This window comes from Sorex araneus, chromosome 4 (genome assembly GCF_027595985.1).
Source record: "Sorex araneus isolate mSorAra2 chromosome 4, mSorAra2.pri, whole genome shotgun sequence".
NCBI classification, from domain to species: Eukaryota; Metazoa; Chordata; class Mammalia; order Eulipotyphla; family Soricidae; genus Sorex; species Sorex araneus.
Window position 1 is genome coordinate 11152483 of NC_073305.1, and position 12138 is coordinate 11164620.

Sequence of the window (12138 nt, forward strand, 5' to 3'; positions counted from 1 at the left end):
GCGGCGCCTCCCTGCCCCCGCAGACCTACTTGGTGTTCTCCAGAGTCTTCTGCATCTTTTTGGTCATCTTCTCGATCGCCGCCTGCCTCTTCTCCTCAGCCAAGAGGTCGGTCTTGTTCAGCACCACGATCAGCTTCTGGCACGCGATCTGCCCGATCACCAGGCACTCCGCCGACTGCGTCTGCATGCCCTTGGTCACGTCGATGACCAGCATCATGAGATCGATGATCTGGGCTCCTGCAGGGGAGAGAAGACACGCTCAGGGCGGGGCAGGCGAGACCCCAGCGAAGGGACGCGGGCACTCGGCGGGCAGGGGACACGGCTCCTGGCGCCAAGCTCTGGTCAGGGGTGCTGACTCCCGTGACGAACTGCACTGAAGCCTCACCGTCACCAACCCAAGAGAGGTGTGCATGTGTGTGTGTGTGTGTGCATGTGTGTGTATTTGTATGTGTGTGTGTATATGTGTGTTTATATGTGAGTATGTGTGCATGTGTGTTTATATGTGAGTGTGTGTGCATGTGTGTGTTTATATGTGAGTGTGTTCATGTGTGTGTTTGTATGTGAGTGTGTGTGCATGTGTGTGTTTATATGTGAGTGTGTGCATGTGTGTTTATATGTGAGTTTGTGTGCATGTGTGTGTTTATATGTGAGTGTGTGTGCATGTGTGTTTGTATGTGAGTGTGTGCATGTGTGTGTTTATATGTGTGTGTGCATGTGTTTATATGTGAGTGTGTGTGCATATGTGTGTTTATATGTGTGTGTGTGCATGTGTGTGTTTGTCTATGAGTGTGTGTGTGCGTGCGGTGGGGATGGGGGGGTCCCGTTCTTCCTAGGCAGGGCATCACAGTCATCTGTCAACACTGAGGACCACACATGTGCAGCCACACATAGGGTATATATGTGTGCGTGCATGCGCTGGCATGTGCATGTGTCTGTGCACTGGTGCATGTGTATGTGTGTGCACGTGTGTGTGTGTGTGTGTGTGCATGCCTGGTTGTGAGGATGGCTCAAACATATACACAAAGGTGACCGACAGCAGGGGAATGGCTGCCGAGACTCCAAGGAGGGGAACTGCCACAAGGCTCTCGGGCCCGAGGCTCGCCAGTCGAGCCAACGCCGTCCTTTCAAGCAGACCCGGCCTGAGAAACGCCGAGGGCTGTCAAACACACCCCTGGTGCCTGCCCTCGCCTGCCTCCCTTCCGCCAACTGCCCTTCAGACCATCCCCGTCCCCGTGACCTATGTCGGGCCCACAGGTGCCCACAGAGCCTCACTGCGTCTCAGAAACAGCTTCCTCCAAAGAACCTCTAGATGGGAGGGGCTGACTCATGTATGTGGGCGTTTGTCTTTTTGGTTTTACCACACCCAGCAGTGCTCAGGGATCACTCCTGGCAGGGCACAGGGGACCCTATGGGCTGCTGGGGATCAAACCGAGGTTGGCCACCGGCAAGGGAGATCGCTGTACACTGCCACTCCAGCTCCTGCTGATGTTTCACTGCCTGGCGCAGCTCCTGTGAGCATCCGTTTGGAAAGAGTTCCCCAAACGCAGGCTCTGGCCCAGCCGGGCCCACGGCCAGGTGAGATGTCCCTGCAATTCTGCAGCCAAGGCTGGAGGCATAAGTGCCCACCTCTAAGGGGCAGGTAGAAGGAAGTTCAATCAATGAAGGCACACCGCACTCAAGCCAAAGAGAAATATGGGGCTCAGGTGCTTGCCCGGCGTCCCGCTTACCCTGACTCCCCCGAGCACTGCCAGGGGGTACCCTTGAGCACTGAGCCAGGAAAGTTCCCCTGAGCATGCTGGTTTGGCCCCAACTGCACCCCCAGAAGGTAACGTTTTTAAAAGCCACCCCAAGTGACGGAGCACGAGAGGGCCGCTCGCGAGGGTGAGGGCCCCTCCTGCTCACCCTGCAGGCCCAGCTGCCTCCTGCACGCAGGGCTGACAGGGGCCAAACCTGGGAAACCCTGGCGAGTCAGATAAAAAAAAAAGTGACGTCATTATGGGTGTGTCTCCTGCCGGCAGCCAACCCCCAGCACCTCTCAGTAAAGGCCAGCGTCTCACACAGGGAGAGTCCTCTAATTGTGCTGTGCTTTCCGCAGAAGAACGAGCCAGGTTGGCTATGCCATCTGGGTGATTTAAAGTGAAGGTGAAGAGAAACTGCATGTTCGTAACCTGTCCTCTGCAGAAATCAGATTCCGGCTCTACAGAGTGACTGAATAGATGTACTCTAAGAGGCTTGATTAAAACTGAGCTTAGGGGGCTGGAGCAATAGCACAGCGGGTAGGGCATTTGCCTTGCACGCAGCTGACCCGGGTTCGAATCCCAGCATCCCATATGGTTCTTTGAGCACTGCCAGGGGTAATTCCTGAGTGCAAAGCCAGGAGTAACCCCTGTGCATCGCCAGGCATGACCCAAAAAGCAAAAAAAAAAAAAAAAAAAAACCTGAACTTAATAAGCCTAACATCTCCCCCTGCTCCTTACACCCCCCCCCCCCACTCCCCTGCCCAGTCGAAACAGATTTGGCTGCTGGGGTACTGGGACACAGTCTCTCGCCAGCATAGCAGCATAGGATTTTTCTGAGGAGTCTGACACTGCTGACCTAGCCTGGCCTGCGCCCCTCCTGGGAGGGCCATTGATTCTAATGAGGGTATCTTTTCCCTTGGGGTTTTTTTTTCCCCCCTCTCTCGCTGTCTCTCTTATCTTAGCACCTGCCTCCTGACATCCATCCAGGCAGGTACAGGAGACCTCCAGAACCACCTTTAATCGACTGTTCCACTCCCCGTTCTCCCGGGCCAGCCATCCCCCGAAAGCAACATCCCTATCCCGCCGGCAGTAGCTAGAGAGATCTCAGCGTCCCCTTTCGTGTAACCCAAACCACGGGAATATAAAGCTCGCCTGGACCAGATGCTGGAATAGTGACACATCCCGGGATCAAAGACCACCCCGTCCCGCCCTGTGCGAAGACGCCCGTCCCAACCCTGGCAGCACTCCACTCCCCCACCCCCACCCCCCCGCCCGCTGCATCCCGTGCCTGCGTACATCCCCTCCCTATGGAGAACCAGGCGTGCCGCCCCACCCGCCAGCCCCCGGGCATCACCCGTGCAGCCCCAGAGTCCCCAGACGGCCGAATATCACCAGTGGGACCCCCAACCTCCTGAGCGCTGCTGAGGAGCCCCTAAAAAAGAGTGGGCAGAGGGGGAGCAGCAGGATGTGGTTCAATGGGCTGGAGGGCTTGGCAGCCGGGAAACCCCCGGTTCATTCTCCAGCACCCTAGGGTCTCCCAAGCACCCCTGGGGATCACCCCAACATTGAAAAAGCAAAGTAAAAAGGGCGTAATCGGAAAAGGGATGGGGTGGGGAGTGCGTGACTATCTCTGTATAAGATACTCCAAAAAAATGCAAAAATGGTGAATGACTTTTGGTCGGCAGGAGAAGAGAAAGGACACTCGGATAGTCTCTGTTTTCCGGTTCGTCGGGTTTTCGGGTTGTTCTCGAGGGGAGCACTGACCAAGCGGTGCTCGGGGGGGCCCCAGGGCCATTCCTGGTGCCTCTCAGCCAACTCGGCCAGCGGTCAATGCGGGAGCTTTCGGGCACCTGCTGGCAGGGCACCCAGCCGCGCTGGCGGGGGCGGGGCGCGCGCTGTAGGGGAGCAGGCCAGGCTGCACACAGACGGGGCGCACCCAACCCCGCGCCGTCTCCCCAGCCTGCAGCTCCCCATTCCAAGTGGGGGCACCCGTGCTGCCACCAAAAAGAAGCGATTTTTTTTTTTTGGCTTTTTGGATCACACCCGGCAATGCACAGGGGTTCCTCCTGGCTCTGCACTCAGGAATTACCCCTGGTGGTGCTCAGGGGACCCTATGGGATGCTGGGAATCGAACCCGGGTCAGCCGTGTCCAAGGCAAATGCCCTCCCCGCTGTGCTATTGCTCCAGCCTCCGAAAAGAAGTGATTTAACGCGAGCTGCTGCCCACGCTACTCCGAGGGACGGGCTCCCTTCCCCAGAGCCGGGCCCGTGCCCCTTACCCTGGCACTGAGCACAGCCCAGTCTGAGACGGGGGCCACCTTCACCCCCTGGCCACAGCCAACTGCACCGTGGCCGGAGCCAGGAGAAGACACGGAGCCCCAGCTGTCCACTCTCCCCCACTGTCCACTCTCACTGCCCACTCTCCCCCACTGTCCACTCTCACTGTCCACTCTCCCCCACTGTCCACTCTCACTGCCCACTCTCCCCCACTGTCCACTCTCACTGCCCACTCTCCCCCACTGTCCACTCTCCCCCACTGTCCACTCTCACTGTCCACTCTCCCCCACTCTCCACTCTCACTGCCCACTCTCCCCCACTGTCCACTCTCACTGCCCACTCTCCCCCACTCTCCACTCTCACTGCCCACTCTCCCCCACTCTCCACTCTCACTGCCCACTCTCCCCCACTGTCCACTCTTACTGTCCACTGCCCGCGCTCCCCCACTCTCCGCTCTCCCCCACTGTCCCGTCCACTCCCAGGTCAGAGACAGGCAGTGCTGAGTCTCTCCCTCTGGGCCCTGCCACCAGTCCCTCTCCCAGACCCCCTGCGTGTCCCGCCAGGTGTCCCCCAGCTCCAAAGCCCAGCCCCACAAGCCCCAGCTCAGGCCCTGCCCCCGACACTCCCCGATCCCCCCCAACCCCAACCTCCACACCCCTGCCCCCCCAGCCCTGACCCCCACACACCCCCTGCCCCACCCCCCTGAGCCAACTCTGCTCCTTGCCCAGACTCAGTTCCCCGTCGCCAGAAGACCCCCGAGCAGGGCTCTGGCCTGTGGCAGGAGGGAGGACGCAGGTGCCACCCGGCCAGCCCAGCCCAGTCTGATGCCCTTGGGCTCCTGGGACTGAGTGACTCCTGGGGACGCGAGTGTGGCAGTGAGTGGCCGCTCACAACACTAACCCCTGAGGGTGCCGTCCACCACTGCCTGGTGCTCAAGCCCGCAGACCCTGCAAGAGCCCCGGTGGGCACGGCCACCACCAGGGCCATCTCGGCCCGACGGCCCCACTAAGAACCAGGGTCAGTGTCGGGCCCGGAGTCGGCACCCCACTGTGATGGACAGAACTGGCCCGTCCGTCTGTCCAGGCGTCCAGGACTTCCCCGGGATGAACTGAACAGTGTCCCCGACTCCCACGGGCAGGAAGGGAGGACTTGGGGCTGGAGGGACAGGGCGAGTGAGCGGGAAGGGGCAGGCATAGGGGGGCGGTGTGGGCGCACCAGCGGCCTCTGTGCTCCATCCACCAGCACTGCCCACTGTGCCGCACGGCCTCCCAGACCCCAGCTCTACAGCATCATTGTAACAGGAGTAAAGTTTCTCAGGGCGTGAAAAAAAAAAATCCCCATTTCCAGTTCTGTAGATTATCAGTCTCGGAGAGACGCGCAGAGACGTCTCTGCGAGGGGATGTGCCCTGCGAGGGGTCACTTCCCTCCTGAGACTCACGCGGGTGGGTCCCAGGGGACGAAGCTTTCAGCTGGAGAAACTGAAATAAGAGTTAAACATATTTTAGCAGCCACAGAATCAGATACTTCATCGGAATCTGACTTTTTAATTAAAAGCTACGGACGCTCCGAAAGGGAGGAAAAAACATCAAATTGAAGAGAAACGTGCTCGCCATTTGGGAGCCCCGACCCTGCACGTGGCCGTCACGGCCAGAGGGGGCCCGGGGTGGCACCGCGGCCCTCGTGGGGCGAGCGTGGCCTCCCCTGCCCCCCGTGGCCATGGTGGCAGCTCGGGCAGGACGTCTGTCTGCGCCCACTCACTGACGCCCACTCACTGGCTCCGCCCTGCGGGCAAGCAGAGTCAGGCGGGCTCACGACGTGCCCGCGCCACACAGCTCGGCCGATGCCAACAGGGCGAGGTGCCAGCGGTGAGGGATGCGGGGGTCCATCTCGCTCTCTCCCCTCTGCACCCTTGGCCTGAGGCGGGATGACCCGGGAGGCTGCGGGTGGGGGGCTTAGCCGAGTTGGTCGCCAGGCGGGCAGGGGCCACGGGCTCAGAGACAGCCAGGCGGGCATGCGGGTCAGCAGCTAAACTCAGGTGCCCGCTGCAAAGGCTGGCGGCTCCATGAGTGCCGACGTGCCAGCAGCACCTGCACACGTCGGGTCCCTGGGTCCACGTGAGCCCCCAACACTCACCAGGCACACGCAGGTGGACACAGAACAGGAGCGACTGACCAAACAGTCAGTTGGGGGGGGCCAAGCACCCACCAGGGCACCCGTACCATGGCTGACTGGCACACCCACCCTCAGCCCTTCGCCCTCCCTCCTGCCCCTCGCCTGATGTACCCCACGGCTGTGCCCGAGAACCAGGCCAGGCCCAGACGGGGCCTGCAGCTGAAGGCGGCCCCGGGACCCTAGTCTCTCCCCCACCGGTCATTTCCATGAGCAGCTGCCAACGGTGGGAAACCTGCCGCCCGCTCTGGGCCCCGCATCCTCGTCTCAGGACAGACAGAGACCCCGGGGGCGCCCCCCACCCTGCCGGCGTCGCAGCCGCGGGTGCAGGAGACGTGAGCAGGAATGAGAGCGCAGGCACCGTCCCTCGGCAGCAAGAAGGGGCAGCGGCCCCGGCGCCCACCTCGAGTCCAGGCGTCGGCAAGAAGGGGCAGGGCTGGGAGCCCCCGAACCCCGGGTGCCTGGGACCCTCCTCCCTACAACGCTGGTGAGGGGGCGTCTGGGGCAGCACCTGGCACGTCCTCAGAGCTACGAGCATGTGCGGTTCTGCAGCTCAGCCGTGTCCCCCGGCCCGGAGTAAGCGCCAGCACAGTGCCCCCGACTCACTGCCCCCGGCGGCCCGTGTCCTTCCCGGGAGCAGGAGGAGGAAGAGCAGCAGCAACAGTCCAGGAGGCACCAGGAAGCCCCCAGACCCGCCCCTCACAGGGGTCCTGGAAGGGGACAGCGGCAGCCCTGTCCGGGGCGGGAAGTCCGTACTGCTCTACCCCCGGCTGTGGTTCAGACCAGAAAGGGGGCTCCTCCGGCACCCTGCGGCTCCCCCAGGCCGCCCCCCGGGAAACCCAGAGCCCCGCAGCCCCCAGAAACCCAAACACCAAAGCCACAAGCCCTGCGTCCTGCTCCCCGGGTGCAGGGGCCCGCACGAAGGCCGCGCTGCTGCAGGCCTCGCGCCCCGGACGCCCCGGAGTGGCGGCAGGCGCCGTGTGCTGCCGGAGGAGGAAGCTCGAAGCGGCAGCCGCATCCGAAGGACGGCCACCGTGGGCGGACGCCGGAATGGGGCCGGGCCCCGGGCTCCAGGCGCCACCGCACTGGACACAAAGTGACCTCTTCAAGCCGCCCCGGGCTCTGGAAGGGACTTTGTTCGGCCTGCGTGGTGCCCATGGGAACACGGACTCTCTGCCCACGCTGACCGTTGTCCAGAGGTCTCCTCACAGTCTCTGCCAAGTGCTCCGAGTGGCCACCCGGGGCCGGCCTCCCACGCGCCAGAGGCAGCTGACCCCTCACGCCAGCCGCGCACGCCCCGAGTGAGTGCTCCGTGCGTTTCCCAGCGGCCTCCCCAGGCAGGGGTGGGGACGGGGCGGGGGGGGGGCTGGACTCCCAGCCAGCCGGGCGCCTGGCGAGATGCCCCTCCGAGAGGGAGTTCGCTCCACGCGGGCGCCCCACGGTCACTCCGGGGCCGGGCTCCAGCGTGGGGCCGGCTGACTGCGAGCCCGCCGCTTTTTCGACTGCCAGCCGCCTCTTGGCCGGAGTCCTGCATTCCTGAGTCTCCCGGGAGCCCCGCGGCGTCCCGAGGAGCAGGTGGGGAAGGCCCCGGGACGGGAAGAGGAAGGCGAGCAGACGAGGTGTGCGGGCAGACTGCCAGCGTCCCGGAGGACCCTACCCCGGGGACAGCCCCGGGAGGGCACGGAGGAGGCCTTCGTCCCCGCGCAGAGGAGCCGGGCGGGAACAATGGGGGCCGTGTCGGCCGGGCAGGAACGGGCGCCACAAAGCCCGCCCGCACACGAGACCGCGGAGAACACAGGCAGGGGACAGGCAGGGGGCGGGAGCCAGCACCCGGGCAGCAGTGACCCCGGCACTGAGCGCACACTCGAACGGGCCCCGCGCGGCCAGCAGCTGGACTGCGGCCTCACACATCACCCAGACTAATTCTGAGGGGGTGCAGTACCCCCCCCCGACACACACACAAACACACAAGAACTAGGGGAAAAACAACATGAAGGAGAAAAGAAACATAAGTACGGTTTTAAAGAGTAAAAAGAAAGAAGGAAAAGGGACAAAGCCGACAGCCCAGAAATGGAACATTTCTCCGTGGGGCCGTGGGGGCAGGGGCAGGAGAGAAGCACACGAGCTCGCTGCCCACGGAGGGCAGTGCCCTTGGTGTTCACTTAGAAACCATCTCCAGGGCCTGAGAGGCAGCACAAAGGGGACCACGTTTGTCTTGCATGCGGCAGACCCAGGTTCAACGCCCAGCACACGCCACGTGGTTCCCTGATCCCCCGCGGGAGTGATCCCCGGGCACAGAGCCCGCAATAAGCCCTGCGCATAGGCGAATGTGACACACACACACCCTCCACACACACACACACAGAACAAAAATAAAGAGATGAGCGAATTCAATCCCCAATACTGCACAGACCCTGACAACAGGCAGGAGCCGCCCTGGGCACCACTGGGAGGGACCCAAGAATTCGGCAGGGCAAGAAAAGGGAGGGGCCAGATAACTGAGCTCTCATTTACATATGCAAGCCTATTGGCTGGTACCTCATTTACATACACAAGCCTATTGGATGGTCCCTCATCTGCACAGGAGAGAGCCAATCAGGCAGCAGGAGCAGCTGGAGGGCGGGGATTAGGCGGGGATGCGCTGCGCACGGATGAGCTCAGGTAGGGGCCGGGGCTGCGGTCCTTGGGATCTGCCGCCTTTGGCTCAGGCACAGGCCGGCCAGCAGGGCTGTCGCCAGCAGGGCTGTGCCCACCTGCCCCCGAGGGAAGCCTGCTGCCCCTCCGCGCCAGGTCCACTACCACCCAGAGGCCGGACTGGCAGGCCACACCTGGCCCTGAAGCCTCAGTGGGCATGACCGCCGTTTGTTGTTGGCTTTTCCTTTAAGTAAAGACTGTTATCAGAGGGAAGCTAGATGATTTATCTTAAGGGGGAAAAAGTTTCTTTCTAAGTACCAGAAAAAATAAAGCCCTTCTATTACATTCTAACCAGTGTCTTGCATGCATGAGGAAGGATGGAAAGAAGGGAGGGAGGGAGGGAGGGAGAGGGAGGGAGGGAGGAAGGAAGGAAGGAAGGAAGGAAGGAAGGAAGGAAGGAAGGAAGGAAGGAAGGAAGGAAGGAAGGAAGGAAGGAAGGAAGGAAGAAGTTAGCTCTAGCCAGACACCATTTCTGCCACCAGTACAGCAGGGAGGGCAGCTGCCTTCCACACAAAGGAGGGGTCTGTCCCCACAGAGTCAATACTGACAGCGCCCAAGGGAAGGGAAGGCCGCTGTCCACCTGCAGTGACCATCTCATTTGCTGACCATCTGCAGTGACTGTCCCGTGTGCTGTCCCTGCATGACCAGCCCGTGTGCGTGACCGTCCCTGTGTGCTGCTCTCCCCACGTGCTGTGCAGCTCTTGGTTTTTTTTTTTTCTTTAAGACTGTTATCAGAGGAAAACTAGATGATTTATCGTAAGGGGAAAAAAGTTTCTTTCTAAGTACCAGAAAAAAAATAAAGCCCTTCTATTACATTCTAACCAGTGTCCTGCATGCACGAGGTACGGTATGGGCACAAACCACCCCCTACAGGACCTCGCCAAGCAGCTCCTGGTCAGCCGGGGGCAGTCACAGCGACCCAGTGGGAGATGGACATCCAGCTGGCCGCAGAGACTCTGCCAACAGCTGTCCTCTCTCCAGAGCCCGGACTCGTCCTCCTGCCTTGCTGGGGGGCGACTCTGCAGCCAGAGCCCCCAGCTCGCACGGTGCCGTGGAGCAGCAGGTGCATGGACACTTCCGGGCCACCACTGACGGTCCTGGGCTCGGGCAGGCGGCCGGAGAAGCTGGAGAGACAGCACCGGGGTCAAGGCGCGTGCCCACCCGCTGCGGACCCGGGTTCAATCCTCAGTACCACACATGGTCCCCCGGCCACCGCCAGGAACAGCCCCTAAGCACTATCAGGTGAAGCCCCGAAAGCCCCCAAAGAAAGCAGAGATGGGGACATCTGAGGTGACAAGAAAGAGGCCCGACAGCCCGAGGAGGCGGGGAGAGAAGGAACGAGGTCTGGGCACACGCCACCTCCCGACTCTGACGGTCACAAGCACGAGAGAGGGCTGCGGGTCACTGCTCCCACTTAACAGACGGCCAACACAGCCCGGGAGGTGAGAGCGGGCCACGACCCCGCCGGGCTGCCCCCACCCCGGCTCTCGAGTCGGTGCCCATCAGAGCAGGGGCTGCCGTGCCCCGTGGTGGGTGGAGGGATCCACCGCACCTGCCGGCTCTGAGGAAGGCTCGGCCGGGCCGCCGAGCAAAGGGGCCACTCTGGGACCACACACCTGGGGCAGCGCCAGGCCAGGCCAGGCGAGACTCTGGGCCAAGCACCTGGGGCCGGGCGGAGACGCTCGGCACCCTGCTTCCAGAGCCCCACGCGGGCCAGCGGCGTCCCCGAGACGGCCACCCCCGCTGGCCTCACGACACGCGTGTGCACCACAGCACTGGGGGAAGCCACTGCCTGGCACTATAGGTTTTACAGGGCTGAACCGACAGCACGGCGGGGAGCGCGCTTCCCCTGCACGCAGCCGACCGGGCTTAACCCCGTCGGGGCCCCTGAGCCCACCGGGAGGGATGCCTGCGTGCAGAGCCAGGAAGAAGCTCGGAGAATCGCCGGGTGTGGCCCCAAAGGGAAACAAACGATGAAAACAGACCTTGACAGGACAGGGGCCTCCCGAGAGCAGAAGTTAACAGCGAAAGAGGCACGGAAAGGAAGAAAAACAGAGACCACTGTGCCGCCGAGGCCTTCCACGGAGCCTGGCTTGGAGCCCGCAGAAGCTCTGGGCCTGGGGGACCAGCAAAACCAGGCCTGGGAGGACTGACAGCAGAGGGGGCCGCCCGAGGACCCCAGGAGACGTGGTCCTCCAGCCCTGGGCTGAAAAGGGGGTACCGACACAGCTAGCACACGGCCTCGGGGGGGGGGGGGGCGGGGGTGCATGTCCCGCCGAGGCGAGGCGGGGCAGGCGTCCCGGGAGGGGCAGAGACGCCCTCAGCGGGCCTGGGTGCTGCAGCCAGCCCCGTGGCCCCCGGAGGCCGGGACTCCCCACCTCACCGGGGAGCCTGGCCCTTCTGCTTCCTTAAGCTACTGTGTCATCGTCTATCGGGGGGTAATCTTTTTAGCTGACTCTGCACAACAGTACAACTCCTGTTCATGAGCAGTGAAAGGAGCAGAAAATGGAATTTGAAATGTAGAAATAAAATAATTGTGGGCCATGAGCTATAATTTGATTTCATGCTTTACAAGGAAATGAAAGAAGGCTTCCTTAAAATGCACGGTTTCTGCTCCCCCCGCCCCCCCCTCCGGCCCCCATCCCCCCCCCCCCCCTTTAACCATTTTAGGATTTCCTCTAGCACCGAAGAGAAAATAGGATTGTGGAAAATGTTCCGTTCTCAAGTGTCCCTGCCACTCAGGGGCAAGCTGGGTCCTAACGTGAACTCCCCATTCTGGGTAAGAGGAAATTCTTCAATTAATAAACCGGGTGTGCGGAGGCCAGCCTTTAAGGTTTAATCAATTTCATCTGTACTTAGGATAAAAAGACTGACTATTCTACTTTTTTTTCCCCCCCCGTTTTCCTTCTTTAAAAAAATAATAAAATGAATGTTTTATTTTAAATTCTTTGAGGTTCGTATCTCCTGTTTCAGGAAATATTGTCTATTCCATGCAGTGAGTATGAATGCTCCCCCCGTCCTGTTTTACTTTTGCTAAGAATCTTTTTTCAAAAAATAACTGAATTATCCTCTGCCCTCATCTACTATAACGGCCTGGGAGATGATACGAATCGTGCAGGACTTTGGCAGACACCTTGGGTGGGGGGGCGCGGGGGGGACACGCAGAGACAAAGCACCAAATATGGATGTCAGCGCGTTTTGGCGGCAGGGCGGGAAGAGGGACCCGGGAAGGCACGGCAGGGAGAAGCCATCCCGTGGGC

General features: G+C 61.3%; 1 protein-coding gene across 1 annotated transcript in view; it reads right to left on the bottom strand.

The window, feature by feature from the left end:
• Nucleotides 1-12138, bottom strand: part of EEFSEC (eukaryotic elongation factor, selenocysteine-tRNA specific) — a 182258-nt gene that overhangs the window by 101310 nt on the left and 68810 nt on the right. Inside the window, exon 2 of the mRNA XM_004603912.2 lies at nucleotides 30-237. Coding sequence (XP_004603969.2) covers nucleotides 30-237 — 208 coding nt within the window. The remainder of the gene's footprint in view (nucleotides 1-29; nucleotides 238-12138) is intronic.